We start from the raw sequence: 23085 nt of genomic DNA, 5'->3' as shown, positions 1-23085 counted from the left end.
CCAGACAGGATCAGCCAGATCCGTCAGCCAGCCATGAGCAGCCAGATCCGTCAGCCAGCCATGAGCAGCCAGATCCGTCAGCCAGCCATGAGCAGCCAGATCCGTCAGCTAGCCATGAGCAGCCAGATCCGTCAGCCAGCCATGAGCAGCCAGATCCGTCAGCCAGCCATGAGCAGCCAGATCCGTCAGCTAGCCATGAGCAGCCAGATCCGTCAGCCAGCCATGAGCAGCCAGATCCGTCAGCCAGCCATGAGCAGCCAGATCCGTCAGCCAGCCATGAGCAGCCAGATCCGTCAGCCAGCCATGAGCAGCCAGATCCGTCAGCCAGCCATGAGCAGCCAGATCCGTCAGCCAGCCATGAGCAGCCAGATCCGTCAGCCAGCCATGAGCCGTCCAGCCGGGATCCGCCAGAGCCGTCCAGCCGGGATCCGCCGGAGCCGTCCAGCCGGGATCCGCCGGAGCCGTCCAGCCGGGATCCGCCGGAGCCGTCCAGCCGGGATCCGCCGGAGCCGTCCAGCCGGGATCCGCCGGAGCCGTCCAGCCGGGATCCGCCGGAGCCGTCCAGCCGGGATCCGCCGGAGCCGTCCAGCCGGGATCTACCAGAGCCATCCAGCCAGGATCCGCCAGCCAGCCGGGATCCGCCAGAGCCAGCCAGCCAGGATCCGCCATTTAGTCCGGTGCTGCCCCTTAGTCCGGTGCTGCCCCTTAGTCCGGTGCTGCCCCTTAGTCCGGTGCTGCCCCTTAGTCCGGTGCTGCCCCTTATCCTGGTGCTGTCCCTTAGTCCGGTGCTGCCCCTTAGTCCGGTGCTGCCTCTTAGTCCGGTGCTGCCCCTTAATCCAGGTGGGTTAGGGTGTTGGGTGGTCAGTTGGAGGAGGTTACCTAAGTGGGTAGTGACTATGGTGGGGTGGGGACCACGACCAGTGCCAGAGCCGCCTCCGTGGAGCAACACCCACCCAGCCCTCCCCATTTTTTGGGTGTAGGCGCGGTCGGAGTCCGCGCCTTTGGGGGGGGGTACTGTCACACTCTGGCTCTGGGACTGTGTAGTTAGAGTCAGGGTGTATTTCATTTGGTGGTGTTGGGTATGGGTGCGTTTCATTTGTTTGTGTTTTTGGGGTAATTGGTCTTGTGACTCCCAATCGGAGGTAACGAGTGTCAGCTGTCGGCTCGTTATCTCTGATTGGGAGCCATATTTAAAGTGTGTGTTTTCACCTTGTGTTTGTGGGTTTTTGTTCCTTTATGTTCCTGTTGTTCCTGTGTTCCAGTGTTCCGTGTTTTTGTCACTGAGGACGTTACGATCGTGTTTTGTTTCATTTTCGTGTGTGCGCTTTATTTAATAAAGTATGTACGCTTATCACGCTGCGCCTTGGTCCGCTCATTTTGAAGACGATCGTGACACTTTATAATTACAGTGGACTCTTTTTTTTTATTATAACTGTCATATGCATTATTCAATTATCACTTGAATATCACCAATAATATCAATGATTCAATCAGCATTGATGTAGTCATAAAATTCAACTCTTAACATTATACTTTCCCTATATTTCAGCTGTTGATCCACTTCTTTCAAACCCAGGTGAGTGTAACACAGTCAATTCTCCCCATTCAGTGCTACAACTTCTTAGTGTTCAATAGACCTAAATCATTTAATTCAGCCTACTATTTCAGCCAATGTCAGTGTTTCAACAATAGTAAGATCCTTAGTGCTGCATAAGGAATGACCAATAGACCAATGCATTGTGTTGTGTTGGTAGACGCCCAGGTCCTGCCCCCAGTGCAGGTGTTTGATAAAACCATGGTGGTGAAGCAGATGCATGTTCTAGAACCTCAGGATCTCCTCATCACCAGGGCTGACAAAGGTGGGTGATGGTCTCTTTGTCTCTCTCTTTGTCTGTCTTTCTCTTTCTGTCTCTCTGTCTCTCCTCATCCCCTATTTCCCTCCCTCCATCTCTCCTCTCTCTCTCTGCTTCCCTCTCCCTCCATCCCTCTTTCTCTGAGTATTTTAGTGTGTTTACTTCTCTCTCACATTGATCTTCCTCTCTGGTCTGAGGAGGCTGACCTATACATATCCACCCCCTGTAGACTGCTGTTTGTGTGTTTGTTTGCGTGTGTGTGTGTCCTGCAGGAACGGGTTCTGAGTTGACCTACTGAGATACACTTCCCGCTGTTATCACTCTTTATAGAAGGAGAGAGAAGGAGAGAGAGAGAATGAGACAGCGTGAACAAGGGGGGACAAACATGAAGGGAGTTAGTGAAAGAGAGAGACACACACACACAAAGACAGGCACATAGTCAGACAGAACATAAGAAATGTTCATCCCAATAAAGCTTGTTTGCATTTCAATATAATGTAAAGAGAACATTCCAGGTTACTTCTATCATATAGTTGTCTTAGCACCAATCACAAAAAAGCAGCAATCACAAAAGCCAGTCTTGTATTCACCATAATATTGAAAGACAGAATTCACTAAGTTGTGACATACATCAGAGCATCCCCTAGATTACCTGCTACCAATGAAAGGATTCCATAGTGATTTAATTAAGCCTATTTTAATCTCAAGTAAAATGTTATTTGTCAGATGCGTCGTAAACAACAGGTGTATGTACAGTGGCTTGCGAAAGTATTCACTCCCCTTGGCATTTTTCCTATTTTGTTGCCTTACAACCTGGAATTAAAATAGATTTTGGGGGGGGTTGTATCATTTGATTTATACAACATGCCTACCACTTTGAAGATGCAAAATATTTTTTCTTGTGAAACAAACAAGAAAAAAGATTTTAAAAAACAGAAAAATTGAGCGTGCATAACTATTCACCCCCCCCCCCCCCCCCCCAAAGTCAATACTTTGTAGAGCCACCTTTTGCAGCAATTACAGCTGCAAGTCTCTTGGGGTATGTCTCTATAAGCTTGGCACATCTAGCCACTGGGATTTTTGCTCATTCTTCAAGGCAAAACTGCTCCAGCTCCTTCAAGATGGATGGGTTCCGCTGGTGTACAGCAATCTTTAAGTCATACCACAGATTCTCAATTGGATTGAGGTCTGGGCTTTGACTAGGCCATTCCAAGATTCTAGATTCCTGTTTGGAGAGCTACTTGGTCTTCATGGTGCCGCTTGCTTGGTGGTGCCCCTTGCTTAGTGGTGTTGCAGACAGATTTCAGAACAGGTGTATATGTACTGAGATCATGTGACAGATCATGTGACACTTAAATAAAGTCCACCTGTGTGCAATCTAACTAATTATGTGACTTCTGAAGGTAATTGTTTGCACCAGATCTTATTTAGGGGCTTCATAGCAAAGGTGGTGAATACGTATGCACGTACCACTTTTCCGTTATTTATTCTTTAGAATTCAATTTTTTTCATTTAACTTCAACAATTTGGACTATTTTGTGTATATCCATTACATAAAATCCAAAGGAAAATCCATTTAAATGACAGGTTGTAATGCAACAAAATAGGAAAAACGCCAAGGGGGATGAATAATTTTGCAAGGCACTGTATACTAACAGTGAAATACTTACTTATGGGCCCTTCCCAACAATGGGGATCCATTATAAATACAAAATACAAAATGCAGACAGAAAAAAAGAGAAATAATAGAAAAATAATAACACAATGAGTAATGAAAACTTGGCTATTGTAACGGAGAGTCAGGAAGCAGGTGCAGTCGGTGAGTTTAGTAGGAACGAACATAGAGTGAATACAAAACAGGAGTAGCGTCTAAACATGAAAACAGGAAACAATACTACCTAATGGGTGATACAACGGAGTGTTAGATAAAGGGGAAGTAATCAGGGAGTGATGAAGTCCAGGTGTGCCTCATGATGGGGCGCAGGTGTGCGTAATGATGGTTGCCAGGTGTGCGTAATGATGGGTTGCCAGGACCGCTGGTTAGTAGACCGGCGACGTCGAGCGCCGGAGCGGGGGAGCGGGAGTAGACGTGACAGCTATATACACTGGTTACCAGTATAATTGAGGTAGATGTGTACATATAGGTAGGGATAAAGTGACTAGGCAACAGGATAGATAATAAACAGTAACAGCAGCGTATGTGATGAGTCAAAAGAGTTTGTGCAAGAAGGGTCAATGCAGATATTCCGGGTAGCTATTGGTTAACAATTTAACTAACTATTTAGCAGTCTTATGGCTTGGGGGTAGAAGCTGTTCAGGGTCCTGTTGGTTCCAGACTTGGTGCATCAGTACCGCTTGCCGTTCAGTAGCAGAGAGAACAGTCTATGACTTGGGTGGCTGGAGTCTTTGACAATCTTTAAGGCCTTCCTCTGACCCTGCCTGATATAGAGGTCCTGGATGGCAGGGAGCTCGGCCCCAGTGATGTACTGGGCCGTACGCACTACCCTTTGTAGCGCCTTGCGGTCGGATGCCAAGCAGTTGCCATAACAAGCGGTGATGCAGACAGTCAAGATGCTCTCAATGGTGCAGCTGTATAACTTTTGAGGATCTGAAGGCCCACGCCAAATCTTTTCAGCCTCCTGAGGAGGAAAAGGCGTTGTCGTGCCATCTTCATGACTGTGTTGGTGTGTGTGAACATGCTAATTCCTTAGTGATGTGGACACCGAGGAACTTGAAGCTCTTGACCTGCTTCACTACAGCCCCGTCGATGTGGATGGGGGCGTGCTCGGTCCTCCGTTTCCTGTAGTCCACGATCAGCTCATTTGTCTTGCTGACGTTGAGGGAGAGGTTGTTGTCCCGGCACCACACTGCCAGGTCTCTTACCTCCTCCCTGTAGGCTGTCTCATCGTCGTCGGTGATCATGCCTACCACCATCGTGTCATCAGCAAATGTAGCCGTTTCCTGCAGTCAAATGACCAAATTTCCCCATTAGTGGCCTTAGATTTGTTTAAGACTGGCAAGAAACACTTTGTGTGACCCTTATTTAGCCCACTGCAGTAAAAGGTTAATGCTGGTGTTGGAGTCGTGCATGGTCAGTGAGGGTCAGTGTGGGGGAGGTGATTTTGCCTACCCTCACCACCTGGTGGTGGCCCGTCAGGAAGTCCAGGATCCAGTTGCAGAGGGAGGTGTTCAGTCCCAGAGTCCTTATCTTAGTGATGAGCTTGGAGGGCACTATGGTGTTGAACCCTGAGCTGTAGTCAATGAAGAGCATTCTCACGTAGGCAAAATACACAAAATAGCACAATTGGTCAGGAGCCCGTAAAACGCCCTCCAGCGCCATTCTGTCATCTCACACAACATGCTGTGACAATAGTCCAATATTGCCTTCTGGTAATGTTCTCAATGTATCAGAACATGGGTGGTTTATGAGTGGGTACAGATAGCTGTTATAAAAACATGTAAACAGAAGAAAACTGGAAATATTCATGAAAGTTTACAGTTTTGTCATAAGACTGTGTGGGACTGTGTGGTTTGTGTGGGTGGAAATGCTACAGATTGGGGGGGTTGGGGCGGACACTGTGGCGGGGTCCGAGGATATCCCCGGACAGGGCCAACCAGGCAGGATATAACCTGACCCACTTTGCCAAAGCACAGCCCCCACACCACTAGAGGGATATCAACAGACCACCAACTTACTACCTAAGTATAGCCCACGAAGATCTCCCCCACCACACAAGCCCGAGGGGGCGCTAAACCGGACAGTGACTCAAACCACAACGTGAACCACCCCTCCTTGGGACAGCATGGGAGAGCACTAGTAAGCCAATGACTCAGCCCCCCTACACGACTGGTCTGCCGACGAAATCGTCTGATGTGGTTACAACAGGCTTCCCGTTACGACGTCGACCACGAAGATTCCATCTGCTAGCCCCGGCCCGCTAGCACACGCTCTTGCTCGCTAGTGCTTTAGCAGCCCCCAAACTACCTCCGAACTATCCTATTGCTGTTCACCGGACCTTATGATAACTCAGCTATACAGCTGATGCCTGCTGGACTGTTCCTTTATACGGTACCGCATCCTGTTTATGTTTAGCCTCAGCCCAAACTGTGTCGTCATTACCAGCTGTTGTCTTAGCTCTCTCAAATTACACCTGTGATTGCTTTATGCCTCTCTCCCATGTCAATATGGTTAGCTTATTGTTGTTTCGGTTATTTCTAATTGTACTATTTCACTGTAGATCCCCCAGCCCAGCTAAACCTGCCTTAGATAGCTCCTTTGTCCCACCCCCCATACACGCGGAGACCGACTCAATTGGTGCCTCCAGTGATGCTATCTCTTTCATTGTTACCCAACGCTTAGGTTTACCTCCACTTTACTCATATCCTTCCATATCCTTGTCTGTACATAATGCCCTGAATCTTTTCTACAACGCCCGGAAATCTGCCCCCTTTATTCTATGTACCCAACGCACTAGAAGACCAGTTCTTAAAGCCTTTAGCCGTATCCTTATTCTAGTCCTCCTCTGTTCCTCTGGTGATGTAGAGGCTAACCCAGGCCCTGCAGCCCTCAGTATCACTCCTACTCCCTAGGCGCTATCATTTGTTGACTTCTGTAATCGCAAAAGCCTTGGTTTCTTGCATGTTAATATCAGAAGTCTACTTCCTAAGTTTGAGTTATTCACTGCGTTAGCACACTCCGCCAACCCTGATGTTCTAGCAGTGTCTGAATCCTGGCTTAGGAAGGCCACCAAAAATTCTGAAATTTACATCCCCAACTATAACATTTTCCGTCTAGATAGAACTGCCAAAGGGGGTGGAGTTGCAATCTACTGTAGAGATAGCCTGCAGAGCTCTATCATACTATCCAGGTCTGTGCCCAAACAGTTTGAGCTTCTACTTCTAAAAATCCACCTTTCCAGAAATAAGTCTCTCACTGTTGCCGCTTGCTACAGACCCCCCTCAGCCCCCAGCTGTGCCCTGGACACCATATGTGAATTGATTGCCCCCCATTTATCCTCAGAGTTCGTACTGCTTGGTGACCTAAATTGGGATATGCTTAACACCCCGGCCATCCTACAATCCAAACTAGATGCCCTCAATCTCACACAAATTATCAACGAACCTACCAGGTACAACCCTAAATCCGTAAACATGGGTACCCTCATAGATATCATCCTGACTAACTTACCCTCTAAATACACCTCCGCTGTCTTCAACCAGGATCTCAGCGATCACTGCCTTATTGCCTGCGTCTGTAACGGGTCCGCGGTCAAACGACCACCCCTCATCACTGTCAAACGCTCCCTAAAACACTTTAGCGAGCAGGCCTTCCTAATTGACCTGGCCCAGGTATCCTGGATGGATATAGATCTCATTCCGTCAGTAGAGGATGCCTGGTTGTTCTTTAAAAGTAATTTCCTCTCAATCTTAAATAAACATGCCCCATTCAAAAAATACAGAACTAAGAACAGATATAGCCCCTGGTTCTCCTCAGACTTGACTGCCCTTGACCAGCACAAAAACATCCTGTGGCGTACTGCATTAGCATCAAATAGCCCCCGCGATATGCAACTTTTCAGGGAAGTTAGGAACCAATATACACAAGCAGTCAGGAAAGCAAAGGCTAATTTTTTCAAACAGAAATTTGCATCCTGTAGCACTCCAAAAAGTTTTGGGACACTGTAAAGTCCATGGAGAATAAGAGCACTTCCTCCCAGCTACCCACTGCATTGAGGCTAGGAAACACTAACACCACCGATAAATCTACAATAATCGAGAATTTCAACAAGCATTTTGCTATGGCTGGCCATGCTTTCCACCTGGCTACCACTACCCCGGCCACCAACTCTGCACCCTCCGCTGCAACTTGCCCATGCCCCCCCCCCCCCCCCGCTTCTCCTTCACACAAATCCAGACAGCTGATGTTCTGAAAGAGCTGCAAAATCTGGACCCCTACAAATCAGCTGGGCTAGACAATCTGGACCCTTTCTTTCTAAAACTAGCCGCCGAAATTGTCGCAACCCCTATTACTAGCCTGTTCAACCTCTCTTTCGTAACGTCTGAGATCCCCAGAGATTGTAAAGCTGCCGCGGTCATCCCCCTCTTCAAAGAGGGTGACACTCTAGATCCAAACTGTTACAGACCTTTATCCATCCTGCCCTGCCTTTCGAAAAGTATTTGAAAGCCAAGTTAACAAACAGGTCACCGACCATTTCGAATCCCACCGTACCTTCTCCGCTATGCAATCCGGTTTCCGAGCTGGTCATGGGTGCACTTCAGCCACGCTCAAGGTCCTAAACGATATTATAACCGCAATCGATAATAGACAGTACTGTGCAGCCGTCTTCATCGACCTGGTCAAGGCTTTCGACTCTGTCAACCACTGCATTCTTATTGGCAGACTAAATAGCCTTGGTTTTTCAAATGACTGCCTCGCCTGGTTCACCAACTACTTCTCAGATAGAGTTCAATGTGTCAAATCGGAGGGCCTGTTGTCTGGACCAATGGCAGTCTCTATGGGGGTGCCACAGGGTTCAATTCTTGGGCCGACTCTTTTCTCTGTGTATATCAATGATGTCGCTCTTGCTGCTGGTGACTCTCAGATCCACCTCTACGCAGACGACACCATTTTGTATACATCTGGCCCTTCATTGGACACTGTGTTAACAAACCTCCAAACGAGCTTCAATGCCATACAACACTCCTTCAATAGCCTCCAACTGCTCTTAAACACTAGTAAAACTAAATGCATGCTCTTCAATCGAACGCTGCTGGCACCCGCCCACCCGACTAGAATCACTACTCTCGACGGGTCTGACCTAGAATATGTGGACAACTACAAATACCTAGGTGTCTGGTTAGACTGGAAACTCTCCTTCCAGACTCACATTAAGAATCTCCAATCCAAAGTTAAATCTAGAATCGGCTTCCTATTTCGCAACAAAGCCTTCTTCACTCATGCTGCCAAACATGCCCTCGTAAAACTGACTATCCTACCGATCCTTGACTTTGGCGATGTCATTTACAAAATAGCCTCCAACACTCTACTCAGCAAATTGGATGTAGTCTATCACAGTGCCATCCGTTTTGTCTCCAAAGCCCCATACACTACCCACCACTGTGACCTGTACGCTCTTGTTGGCTGGTCCTCACTACATGTTCGTCGTCAAACCCACTGGCTCCAGGCCATCTATAAATCACTGCTAGGCAAATCCCCGCCTTATCTTAGCTCATTGGTCACCATAGCAGCACCCACCCGTAGTCTGCGCTCCAGCAGGTATATCTCACTGGTCATCCCCCAAAGCCAACACCTCCTTTGGCCGCCATTCCTTCCAGTTCTCTGCTGCCAATGACTGGAACGAATTGCAAAAATCTCTGAAGCTGGAGACTCTTATCTCCCTCACTAACTTTAAGCATAAGTTGTCAGAGCACCTTACCGATCACTGCACCTGTACACAGCCCATCTGAAATTAGCCCACCCAACTACCTCATCCCTATATTGTTATTTATTTTGCTCTTTTGCACCCCAGTATCTCTACTTGCACATAATCTCTTGCACATCTAGCATTCCAGTGTTAATACTAATTGTAATTATTTTGCACTATAGCCTATTTATTGCCTTACCTCCATAACTTGCTACATTTGCACACACTGTATATATATTTTCTGTTGTATTTTTTGACTTTATGTTTTTTTACCCCATATGTAACTCTGTGTTGTTGTTTTTATCGCACTGCTTTGCTTTATCTTGGCCAGGTCGCAGTTGTAAATGAGAACTTGTTCTCAACTGGCTTACCTGGTTAAATAAAGGTGAAATAAATAAATAAATAAAAATAGGGTCAGAGGCAGAGAATCCCAGTGGAGAGAGGGGAGCCGGCCAGGCTGAGACAGCAAGGGTGGTTCGTCATTCCAGTGCATTGCCGTTCACCTTTGCACCCCTGGGCCAGACTAACCTATGTCTGAAACACAGGCTTCCAGGGTAGGCAATTTTGGGGCTTAACCATGTTTCATCGAAATGTACAGCTAGCTGTGCGTCGTTAACATAGCAGTGAAAATTGTCATTGTGTTTCCGAATGACATCACCAAGAGGTAGAATATATAGTGAAAATGATAGTGGTCCTAAAAAAACGGAACCTTGAGGAACACCTAAACTTAACATTGATTTGTCAGAGGACAAACCATCCACCGAGACGAACTGATATCTTTCCGACAGATAAGATCTAAACCAGGCAAGACCAATTAGGGTTTCCAATCTCTCCAAAATAATGTGGTGATCGATGGTGTCAAAAGCATCCCTAAGGTCTAGGACCACAAGGACAGATGCAGAGCCTTGGTCTGACGCCATTAAAAGGTCATTTAGCACCTTCACAAGTGCGGTGTCAGTACTATGATGGGGTCTAAAACCAGACTGGAGTGTTTCGTATACATTATTTGTCTTCAGGAAGGCAGGAAAGCTTGCTTCAGGGCTCGGGTATTTTCTGTATACCAGGGAGCTAATTTCTTGTGACAAATGTTTTTTGTTTTTAGAGGTGCGAGTGCATCTAGAGTATCACGCAAGGTTAAGTTTAGATCCTCGGTTAGGTGGTTAACTGATTTTTGTACTCCGACGTCCTTGGGTAGGTGGAGGGAGTCTGGAAGGGCATCTAGGAACCTATAGCGCGGCTTTTGATAATCCTTGGTTGGGGTCTGAGTCGATTATTTGTTGCGATTACAGAAAAGGGGAAAACAACATAAAAAATGTAATACATTGATTTTTGAAGATGTGTTGTTGTTGTTTCCAGGGAAGGATGCGCGTCTCTATGTGTTCAGACTGAGCATGCTCAAGAGAGGCCTGGAGGAGAGGCAGCTGGTCCGCACCAAGTGTGACAGCCGAGAGAACAAACTGGAGAAGACCAAAGGTACACACACACATGCATGCATACTCACGCACACACACACACACGTTTGTTTTACTATCCTTGTGGGGACCAAACAATTGATTCCCATTCAAAATCCTATTTTCCCTAAAACCTAAACCTAACCCTAATCTTAACCCCTAACTCCTAAACCTAACCCCTGACCCTAGTTGTAACCCTAAACCTAAGCCTAAAATAGCCTTTTTCTTTGTGGAGGACCGGCGAAATGTCCCCACTTGTCCAAAAACACACACACACTCAGTGCACGGTCCCGTTCCCAGGCAGTGTGCCAGTTCAGTGAGGTGTAGTAGAGTAGAGCATCCGGCCCCGGGCCACAGCCACAGCACTGGTCTGTGGGACAGTCCCTGAGGAGAGGACAACACTCCCCCTACTACACACTGTATGGCCTCTCCAATACAACATTACGTGGGTGTGGGTGTGGGTGTGGGTGTGTGTGGGTGTGTGTGGGTGTGTGTGGGTGTGTGTGTGTGTGTGTGTGTGTGTGTGTGTGTGTGTGTGTGTGTGTGTGTGTGTGTGTGTGTGTGTGTGTGTGTGTGTGTGTGTGTGTGTGTGTGTGTGTGTGTGTGTGTGTGTGTGTGTGTGTGTGTGTGGGTGTGGTTTTGGGCGGGGGAGGAAGGGTGAGTATGAGTAAGTGTGTGTGTCTCAGAAAAGAGACTAGAGGAATAGAAACTGCTGACCAGACCAGATCCAATAGGCCACTCAGGGAGGAGAAGCACTACTTAGACAATGAATGGGAAATAGACAGAGAGGGAAAACAGAGGGATGGAAAGAGGGAGATTGCAGGAGCGGTAGCATTAGCACTCGAAGAGGAATGTGCTCCGAATAATAATTATATTCCTCAATTGCATACCGCAACTAACCACTCTAACATATTTATCTTTCTCTGTTTCTTTTGCTTTCTCTCTCTCTCTCTCTCTCTCTCTCTCTCTCTCTATCTCTCTCTCTCTCTCTCTCTCTCTCACCCCTATCCTCCCCTTCTCTCTCCCCTTCACCCTCCCCCTCTCCTCCCCTACTCCCCCTATCCCAGGGTGTCACCTGTACTCAATCAACACCCACCACGGGTCAGAGTTGAGGATCGTGGCGGCCATCAGAAACAAGCTCCTCCTCATCACCCGGAAGCAGCCCCGCCCCGATGGCATGGGCACCCTCGCCGCCGCAACCGACTCGCCCGTGGATCAGTTCCAGTACATACGGGTAACTGTACACACAAGCAGACACACACACGGTTTACACGGAAACACACAGACTACACTTTCCACTATCGTGCACAGTAGTTCTTTACCATAACCATTTTGAATGATTGAATGAGTTCAACAACTTAACAATCAGTATTCCAGAGTAACCTTCCATAGTGGAACAGCAAGAGAATGTTATCCTAGAGTTGACAGTTCACCTCAGCTAAACTTAATAAGGAAGGTGGCTAGTGGATGAGGAGAGGCGCATAGCCAAAAACACATGCACACTGACTCACTCACTATGAACGCCACCCTCCTGACCAGTCCCCCTCCATTACAGTTTAGTCATTTAGCAGACACTCTTATCCAGAGTGATTTACAGGAGCAATTGGGGCATTGCTCAAGGGCACATCGACACATTTGTCACCTAGTCGGCTCAGGGAATCAAACCAGCAACCCTTTGGTAACTGGCTCAACGCTCTTAACCGCTAGGCTACCTGCCGTCCTCTCCTCTAGGAGATATGTCTGTGTGAAACTCCAGTGGTGATGGCTTTGGTGGACGGTCCTACAGGGGAGAATGACAACATGATCTGTGTGGCCTACAAACACCAGTTTGACCTGATCAACGAGAGCACCGGGGACGCATACAGGCTACACCACGTAGACGCCAACCGGGTGAGGCCTCCAACCAACATCGTTTATGTTTTTATTTACCTTCCATTTATCTTCAGTGTACCTGGTCGGTTAACTGAGAAGAGAGCTCAACAATGTTGGGGAAGAGTTACAGTTGAGGGGAGACGAGTTGAAGACGGGCCAATGAATGATAATTGAATATGTTTTTTCTTCATAATTGAATATAATAAATTCAATACAGTGTTCTTCTTTGCTGTGTGCGCAGGTCAACTTTGTGGCAGCCATCGATGTGTACGAGGATGGGGAGGCTGGTCTTTTGTTGTGTTACAATTGTGAGTCTCCATTTATCCCTTATTTTACATCAAAGTATAAAAATATATCTACATTCTAATATACAGTAACATAATAAAATACATTGAGGATAGACTGACCAGGTGAATCCTGGTGGAAGCTATGATCCCTTATTGATGTCACTTGTTAAATCCACTTCAATCAGTGTAAATGAAGGGGAGGAGACAGGTTAAAGAAGGATATTAGGAAGAGACAGGTTAAAGAAGGATATTAGGAAGAGACAGGTTAAAGAAGGATATTGTCACGATCGTTGAACGGAGTAGACCAAGGCGCAGCGTGATGAGCAAACATATTTTATTATCTTTAGTGATAATAATAACAAAACAACAAACGATAACGACACGTGAAGTCCTAGGTTTAACACAACCAACACGGAACAAACCAAACGGAACAAGATCCCACAAACACTATGGGAAAACAGACTGTTTAAATATGGTTCCCAATCAGAGACAACCAGCAACAGCTGACACTCGTTGCCTCTGATTGGGAACCACTCTGGCCAACATAGAAATAGAACACATAGAACTACAACACAGAACTCAAACACATAGAATCTACACACCCTGGCTCAACATATAGAGTCCCCAGAGCCAGGGTGTGACAGTACCCCCCCCCCCCAAAGGCGCGGACTGCGACCGCGCCTAAACATAAACAAACCAGGGGAGGGCTGGGTGGGCATTCCACCTCGGAGGCGGTTCCGGCTCCGGGCTTGACCACCACCCTCCAATAATCCCCCCGTAGCGCCCCTGGTCCGGTCTGGCCCCGCTGGCTGGAGCTGGACTGGACATCGTAGGAGCGGATTGCTTCAGCTCCGGTGTGGAGCAGCTGACCGGTACCTGACCAGGCACCGGTGACCCAGGCACGGGTTGTGCCGGACTGACGATGCGCACCCCTGGCTTGGTGCGTGGAGCAGGAACGGGCCGGACCGGGCTGACGATGCGCACCCCTGGCTTGGTGCGTGGAGCAGCTACGGGCCGGACCGGGCTGACGATGCGCACCCCTGGCTTGGTGCGTGGAGCCGGAACGGGCCGTACCGGGCTGACGATGCGCACCCCTGGCTTGGTGCGTGGAGCAGGAACGGGCCGGACCGGGCTGACGACTCGCACCCCTGGCTTGGTGCGTGGAGCCGGAACGGGCCGTACCGGGCTGACGATGCGCACCCCTGGCTTGGTGCGTGGAGCAGGAACGGGCCGGACCGGGCTGACGACTCGCACCCCTGGCTTGGTGCGTGGAGCAGGAACGGGCCTTACCGGGCTGACGACTCGCACCCCTGGCTTGGTGCGAGTGGCAGGAACAGACCGGGCCGGGCTGGCGACGCGCACCGTAGGCTTGGTGCGAGTGGCAGGAACAGGCCGGGCCGGGCTGGCGACGCGCACCGTAGGCTTGGTGCGAGTGGCAGGAACAGGCCGGGCCGGGCTGGCAACGCGCACCGTAGGCTTGGTGCGAGTGGCAGGAACAGGCCGGGCCGGGCTGGCGACGCGCACCATTGACTTGGTGCGAGTGGCAGGAACAGGCCGGGCCGGGCTGGCGACGCGCACCATCAACTTAGTGCGGGGAGCAGGAACAGGCTGGGCTGGGCTGGCGATGCGCACCGTAGGCTTGGTGCGAGGGGCAGGAACAGGCCGGGCCGGGCTGGTGACGCGCACCATTAGCTTGGTGCGGGGAGCAGGAACAGGCCGGGCTGACGACGCGCACCATTAGCTTGGTGCGGGGAGCAGGAACAGGCCGGGCCGGGCTGGCGACGCACACCGTAGGCTTGGTGCGAGTGGCAGGAACAGGTCGGGCCGGGCTGGCGACGCGCACCGTAGGCTTGGTGCGAGTGGCAGGAACAGGCCGTGCCGGGCTGGCGACGCGCACCATTAACTTAGTGCGGGGAGCAGGAACGGGCCGGACCGGACTGGTGACGCACACCACTTGCTTGGTGTGAGGAGCGGGACTGGGTTTCGTCATAACCCTCCGCCCCCTCAGCTGCCTACACAGTTCCTCTCGCCGTGCCTCTATTCTCACCTTCTCCCTTATCGCCTCCAGTAGCTCCACCCTCTGCACCACTAACTCCTGCTCCCTCTGCACCAATAGCCCCCTTAACCTGGTGGCCTCCTCACCTAACCTCCTAATACGCCCTGTAGCTGCCTCCTGCTGCCCCGTCGCCCATGCCGTGTGCCCCCCCCTAAAAAATTTTTGGGGTTGCCTCTCGTCCGTCCGACGACGACACTGTTGACGCCGTTGCTCCTCTCTCCGTCGCGCCTCTACCGTCTCCTTCCATGGACGGCGATCCATCCCGGCCTGGATTTCCTCCCAGGTCCAGGACCCCTTCCCGTCCATTATCTGCTCCCACGTCCAGGCTGCCTGCTCCTGGATACGCTGCTTGGTCCTGGTATGGTGGGATCTTCTGTCACGATCGTTGAACGGAGTAGACCAAGGCGCAGCGTGATGAGCAAACATATTTTATTATCTTTAGTGATAATAATAACAAAACAACAAACGATAACGACACGTGAAGTCCTAGGTTTAACACAACCAACACGGAACAAACCAAACAGAACAAGATCCCACAAACACTATGGGAAAACAGACTGTTTAAATATGGTTCCCAATCAGAGACAACCAGCAACAGCTGACACTCGTTGCCTCTGATTGGGAACCACTCTGGCCAACATAGAAATAGAACACATAGAACTACAACACAGAACTCAAACACATAGAATCTACACACCCTGGCTCAACATATAGAGTCCCCAGAGCCAGGGTGTGACAGATATTAGGAAGGTGTTTCTAATGTTTGGTGTACTCAGTGTATATTATCCATTGTCGTCAACCATCCAAATATCTGTTCCTATAAGATTACTTTACAAATACGTAAGGTGCGTCTGAAATGACACCCCATTCCCTTTATAGTACTCTACTCTACTATACTACCCTATGGGCTCTGGTCAAAAGTAGTACACTATAAAGGGAATAAGGTGCCATTTGGGACGTAGACATGGTTTAACGACTGAAATTAGATGTCTTCTCTCTCTCTGTCTCTCTCTCTCTCTCTGCTGTACAGATATCTGTTCCTATAAGAAGGTGTGTCCGTTCAACGGCTCCACCCCCATGATCCAGTCCAACGCCTCTGACTTCCACTTCAGCTGGAACCAGATGCCCAATGCCATCGGTGAGTAGTACTGGCAACCATAGCAACCAGCAGCCCCACCCCTCCCCACACCCCGCTCCCTCCCTCCCTTGGTCAGCCCAGCCGTCGGCCCCGGCCTGAGCCCTGTCGCCATGGTAACATGCAGCGGGTGGCGACTGAGGCTAGGTCGTCGAGTGTGTTTGTCTGTGTCTGTGTTTCTGTGTGTTTGTCTGTGCCTGTGTTTCTGTGTGTTTGTCTGTGTCTGTGTTTCTGTGTGTTTGTTTCTGATGACTGATGAAAGCAGAGAATGTCCGGCTAAAGATACATTACTGTTTGATTTAAATGAATATGACATAAGCTACAGTTTCTCTTCTGCATGTTGGTGTGTGTGTGTTTGTACTGTGATGCTGCTTTGACAAACCAATTGTCCCCTTGGGATTAATTAAGAAACTATCATTACCTATTGTCTATTATCTATCATATATCCTAACCATTTATCCAAATCTATCAACTTCATTTAGCCAGGTGTCTGTCTTCAGAATGTTGATGCTGTGCTTTTTATCATAATTACTTCATTGTCATGAACTCCTTGCTACTTTTGATTGTCCGTTCTGCCTGTAAATTTACTGTTTCTTATGCTGCTGTGTAGAGCATATTATGAGTGTAAATGCACATTGGTTGTCCTGCCCACTGTAAAACCATAGCAGGAAGTTATTGTTGTTTTTGTTGTTGTGTTGCAGTTCGTGCATTCTTTATCAACCATATAACAGGTAGTTGTTGTGTTACAGTGTGTGCGTTCCCCTACATCCTGGCCTTTACCACTGACTCCATTGAGATCCGGCTAGTTGTCAACGGTAACCTGGTCTATACAGCTGTGGTGCCAGAGCTGCAGCTGACTGCCTCAAGGGTGAGTCTGATTGACAGGTGGAAGTGTCCAATCATGATAATGATTGTAATGAAAATGTGTGCACAATTGTGTTCATGTACACTCAGTGGCTAGTTTATTAGGTAGACCCATCTAGTACCGAGTCGGACCCCCTTTTGCGTCCAGAACAGCCTGAATTCTTTGGGGCATGGATTCTACAAGTCGGAAACGTTCCACAGGAATGTTGGTCCATGCTGACACGATGGCATCACGCAGTTGCTGCAGATTGGACGGCAGTACACCACCGCCACCAGCTTGTACACTCTTAGCACCTTTTTTTCTATGAAAATCCTCTATGAATGGTTCTACCTAGAACCCTCAATGAAGGGTTATACCAATAATTATTTTATCATCAAAATGTTCTTCCTAGAACCGTCTATGAAGGGTTCTACAGAGAACCCTTTTATCTTTGGAGGGTTCTTCCTAGAACCCTCTATGAACGGGTAGGACCCACCAGCCTAATTAGCCTTTAAAATTGTATTATTTATGACAATACATTACATATTTGTGACAATACATACAGTGCATTTGGAAAGTATTCAGACCCCTTACCTTTTTCCACATTTTGTTACGTTACAGCCTTATTTTAAAATGGATTAAATACATGTATTTCCTCATCAATCTACACATAATAACCCATAATGACAAAGCGAAAACAGGTTTTTAGAAATTTTAGCACATTTATAAAAAATACAAAACAGAAATACCTTATTTACATAAGTATTCAGCCCCTTTGCTATGAGACTCGAAATTGAGTTCAGGTGTATCCTGTTTCCATTGATCATCCTTGAGATGTTTCTGAAACTTGATTGGAGACCACCTATGGTAACTTCTATTTATTGGACATGATTTGGAAAGGCACACACCTGTCTATATAAGGTCCCACAGTTGACAGTGCATGTCAGAGCAAAAACCAAGCCATGAGGTCGAAGGAATTGTCCGTAGAGCTCCGAGACAGGATTGTGTCGCGGCACAGATCTGGGGAAGGGTACCAAAAATGTTTTGCAGCATTGAAGGTCCCCAAGAACACAGTGGCCTCCATCATTCTTAAATGGAAGAAGTTTGGAACCACCAAGACTCTTCCTAGAGCTGGCCGCCCGGGAAAACTTAGCAATCGGGGGAGAAGGGCCTTGGTCAGGGAGGTGACCAAGAACCCGATGGTCACTCTGACAGAGCTCCAGAGTTCCTCTGTGGAGATGGGAGAACCTTCCAGAAGGACAACCATCTCTGCAGCACTGCTCCAGAGCGCTCAGGACCTCAGACTGGAGTGAAGGTTCACCTTCCAACAGGACAATGACCCTAAGCACACAGCCAAGACAACACAGGATTGGCTTTGGGACAAGTCTCTGAATGTCCTTGAGTGGCACAGCCAGAGCCTGGACTTGAACCCGATCTAACATCTCTGGAGAGACCTGAAAATAGCTGTGCAGCAACGCTCCTTATCCAACCTGACAGAGCTTGAGAGGATCTGCAGAGAAGAATGGAAGAAACTCCCCAAATACAGGTGTGCCAAGCTTGTAGCGTCATACCCAAGAAGACCACAAAATGTGGAAAAAGTCAAGGGTTCTGAATACTTTCCGAATGCACTGTATATCATAAGGCCTTTCTTTGAGGGCCTAGTTATACGTTAACACATGTTGTTAGGAATCTCCAGGTTTACAAGTCACATTATGCTGGCTTGCAAAGTGATGTGTAAATCCTATTGAAATCCAACCAGAATAAAGATATCTAACAAGTGGATTTTTTAAATATATTTTTTTATTATGGAATTGTTGATCACCCTCAACCTGCATTCAGAATGACTGCCAGGGTAGGGAAAATTGAATAATGAGACTACCTCAATCATCTACACTGGAACAACATGCTGGGAAAAATGATATATGGTTCTATGTAGAACCCTTCTTGCCATCCAAAGAATCATCAAAGAACCCTTTCTTCCAAAAACTGTTCTTAGGATGTTAAAGGTTCTAGGTAGAACCCTTTTTATTTTTTTTTTTTTTTTATTTCACCTTTATTTAACCAGGTAAACCAGTTGAGAACAGGTTCTCATTTACAACTGTGACCTGGCCAAGACAAAGCAAAGTAGTGCAACAAAAAACAACACAGAGTTACATATGGGGTAAAAAAAAAAACATAAAGTCAGAGATACAACAGAAAATATATATACAGTGTGTGCAAATGTAGCAAGTTATGGAGGTAAGGCAATAAATAGGCTATAGTGCAGAATAATTACAATAGTATTAACACTGGAATGCTAGATGTGCAAGAGATTATGTGCAAATAGAGATAATGGGGTGCAAAAGAGCAAATTAAATAACAATATAGGGATGAGGTAGTTGGGTGGGCTAATTTCAGATGGGCTGTGTACAGGTGCAGTGATCGGTAAGGTGCTCTGACAACTGATGCTTAAAGTTATTGAGGGAGATAAGAGTCTCCAGCTTCAGAGATTTTTGCAATTCGTTCCAGTCATTGGCAGCAGAGAACTGGAAGGAATGGCGGCCAAAGGAGGTGTTGGCTTTGGGAATGACCAGTGAGATATACCTGCTGGAGCGCAGACTACGGGTGGGTGCTGCTATGGTGACCAATGAGCTAAGATAAGGCGGGGATTTGCCTAGCAGTGATTTATAGATGGCCTGGAGCCAGTGGGTTTGACGACGAACATGTAGTGAGGACCAGCCAACAAGAGCGTACAGGTCACAGTGGTGGGTAGTGTATGGGGCTTTGGAGACAAAACGGATGGCACTGTGATAGACTACATCCAATTTGCTGAGTAGAGTGTTGGAGGCTATTTTATAAATGACATCGCCGAAGTCAAGGATCGGTAGGATAGTCAGTTTTACGAGGGCATGTTTGGCAGCATGAGTGAAGGAGGCTTTGTTGCGAAATAGGAAGCCGATCCTAGATTTAACTTTGGATTGGAGATTCTTTATGTGAGTCTGGAAGTTGAGTTTACAGTCTAACCAGACACCTAGGTATTTGTAGTTGTCCACATACTCTAGGTCAGACCCGTCGAGAGTGGTGATTCTAGTCGGGTGGGCGGGTGCTAGCAGCGTTCGATTGAAAAGCATGCATTTAGTTTTACTAGTGTTTAAGAGCAGTTGAAGGCTACTGAAGGATTGTTGTATGGCATTGAAGCTCGTTTGGAGGTTTGTTAACACAGTGTCCAATGAAGGGCCAGATGTATACAAAATGGTGTCGTCTGCGTAGAGGTGGATCTGAGAGTCACCAGCAGCAAGAGCGACATCATTGATATACACGGAGAAAAGTGTCGGCCCAAGAATTGAACCCTGTGGCACCCCCATAGAGACTGCCATAGGTCCAGACAACAGGCCCTCCGATTTGACACACTGAACTCTATCTGAGAAGTAGTTGGTGAACCAGGCGAGGCAGTCATTTGAGAAACCAAGGCTATTTAGTCTGCCAATAAGAATGCGGTGGTTGACAGAGTCGAAAGCCTTGGCCAGGTCGATGAAGACGGCTGCACAGTACTGTCTATTATCAATCGCGGTTATAATATCGTTTAGGACCTTGAGCGTGGCTGAAGTGCACCCGTGACCAGCTCGGAAACCAGATTGCATAGCGGAGAAGGTACGGTGGTATTCGAAATGGTCGATGATCTGTTTATTAACTTGGCTTTCGAATACTTTCGAAAGGCAGGGCAGGATGGATATAGGTCTGTAGCAGTTTGGATCTAGAGTGTCACCCCCTTTGAAGAGGGGGATGACCGCGGCAGCTTTCCAATCTCTGGGGATCTCAGACGTTATGAAAGAGAGGTTGAACAGACTAGTAATAGCGGTTGCGACAATTTCGGCGGCTAGTTTTAGGAAGAAAGGGTCCAGATTGTCTAGCCCAGCTGATTTGTAGGGGTCCAGATTTTGCAGCGCTTTCAAAACATCAGCTGTCTGAATTTGTGTGAAGGAGAAGCGGGGGGGGCATGGGCAAGTTGCAGCAGAGGGTGCAGAGTTGGTGGCCGGGTTAGTGGTAGCCAGATGGAAAGCATGGCCAGCTGTAGCAAAATGCTTGTTGAAATTCTCGATTATTGTAGATTTATCGGTGGTGATAGTGTTTCCTAGCCTCAGTGCAGTGGGCAGCTGGGAGGAAGTGCTCTTATCCTTTGACTTACAAATAACCCTTGTCTTCCAAAAAGGGTTCCTCAGATCAAAACGCTATTTGGTAGAACCCTATCCCTCCGCAGAGAACCCTTTTGGAACCTTTTTTTCTAAGAGTGTACCGTTGACACCAGGCAGGATGGGTCCATGGAATTAGCTTGCACGATTCTTGCCATTCTCCTTCAACTAGCTTTTTTCGCCCACAGGACTGCCGCTGACTGGATGTTTTTTGTTTGTCGTACCATTCTCGATAAATCCCAGACACTGTCATGCTTGAAAAGCCCAGGAGGGCAGAGTTTTCTGAGATACTGGATCCGGCGTGCCTGGCACCGACGATCATATCATGCTCAAAGTCACTAACGATCGAACGAACAGTAACTGAATGCCTCGATGCCTGTCTGCCTGCTTTATATAGCAAGCCACGGCCACGTGACTCACTGTCTGTAGGAGCGATCCATTTTCGTGAACGGGGTGGTGTGCCTAATAAACTGGCGTGTATATGCGTGTGTGCGCATGTGCGCACCCGTTCGTGAGTATTTGTGTTTTTAGAAACAGGAGTCCCAGCAATCTTATTTCAATCAATCTTTATTGACCCGGAGGGAAATTTGTTTTGCAAACAGGGACAACAAACTGTATAAAAACAATCCAACACACGCATCTCTTACACAGCAGAGGGATATACAGTACACAGACTAGAGTGTACCATTTAGCAATATGAAATACAACATCATCATGTTGTGTTAGCAGGTGATGGCATTATTTCACTATCCAACACCTCTCTCATACTATCTCTATCTTGATCTCCCTCTCTTTTTTTCTCCATTCTCTATCTCTCCATCTCGCTCTCTATCTCTCTCTCTTTCTCTCCGTCTACCTCTATTCATCTTTCCCCATCTCCACTTTTTCTCCCCCTCTCCATTTCGTTCAATCCCTCCATCCCCTTCTCCCGCAGTCGGACATCTACTTTGTGTCGTCCGCTCCGGTCAACTCGGCTTCCAACTGCAGCTCCCGGGACACCAGTTCCCAGAGTTCCCCACAGACGCCCACAGGCTACGAGATGCCCGTGTTTCCCTCGCCGCTCGGAGATGGTAAGCCTCGCATAGCAACCAATCACGTTATAGTACGACAACACAATTGGAAATGCACACTTTGTTGACTAAGAGTTTTTGACTATGTTGACTTGGTTTACTTGGTTGACTATAAGGCTCTTTTTTTCTTTGTTATTTATTTGTTATTGTTGGGTGGGGGGGGGGGGGGGGGGGGCGTAGTATGATGTATAATATAAGCGACCTTATATGATATAAAAAACGAAGAAAATTAAATCAACCCACACACTGTGAAACCCTTGCAAGGGTTTTTCATTTACTAGTTTATTAGTTTTCTGGTTGTTTCTATGCTGTTGTCCCAGTTGAGTTTAATTGAGGCTGTAGTTGTGAAAAGTTCCTCCATGGCTTGAGGTGGAACGCCACCTCTGAATCTTGGTTGGAACATTCCCAGTGGAGTGTGATATCTTTCACACAAACACATACCCTATACACATATATATGTATACACACACACACACACACACACAGACACATACACAGTAGCAGAGAACAGCAGTCAATGTGCATGAACCTGTGATCACACCCACCCAGCCACCAGCAGTCACCCAGTCTGTGACCCCAACTAAAACTCACAAGATGAAGACAGGGTTTCCCCTCAAGGATGGAGGGATCTCAATATCACCCTCTTCTCTTTTTCTCTCTCTCTCTCTCTCTCTCTCTTTCTCTCTCTTCCTCTCTCCCTTCCTCCTCTCTTTCCCCTCCTTCCACTCTCTTTCCAATGAAGGTATCCTTCCTTCTTCCCTCAGTCCTTCTAAATTGATATTTCTGTCGTCTGCAATGGGACATATTTATGATGCACTGTGTGTGCAGGGGGGACCGTTTTTAATGATACAAAAGGACGTAATTTACTGTGATTACAGAGACAGAGAGAGAGGGAGAGAGAAAGAGGGAGATAGAGGGAGAGCG

General features: G+C 47.8%; 1 protein-coding gene across 1 annotated transcript in view; it reads left to right on the top strand.

Annotated features, from left to right (window-relative positions):
• The window catches only part of LOC311099376 (GTPase-activating Rap/Ran-GAP domain-like protein 3), a gene marked incomplete at its 5' end in the record, with an annotated part of 169741 nt that overhangs the window by 139064 nt on the left and 7592 nt on the right, over positions 1–23085 (top strand). The window contains 9 exons of the mRNA XM_084140083.1: positions 1550–1576; positions 1755–1859; positions 10634–10750; positions 11796–11962; positions 12460–12618; positions 12842–12908; positions 15974–16081; positions 16828–16946; positions 22026–22161. Of these exons, the coding sequence (XP_083996209.1) occupies positions 1550–1576; positions 1755–1859; positions 10634–10750; positions 11796–11962; positions 12460–12618; positions 12842–12908; positions 15974–16081; positions 16828–16946; positions 22026–22161 (1005 nt within the window). The remainder of the gene's footprint in view (positions 1–1549; positions 1577–1754; positions 1860–10633; positions 10751–11795; positions 11963–12459; positions 12619–12841; positions 12909–15973; positions 16082–16827; positions 16947–22025; positions 22162–23085) is intronic.

This window comes from Coregonus lavaretus (assembly GCF_964263955.1).
Source record: "Coregonus lavaretus genome assembly, chromosome: 24".
Classification (NCBI taxonomy): Eukaryota; Metazoa; Chordata; class Actinopteri; order Salmoniformes; family Salmonidae; genus Coregonus; species Coregonus lavaretus.
The sequence above is the reverse complement of the archived record's forward strand: the minus strand, read 5'-3'. Positions and strand labels throughout refer to the sequence as shown.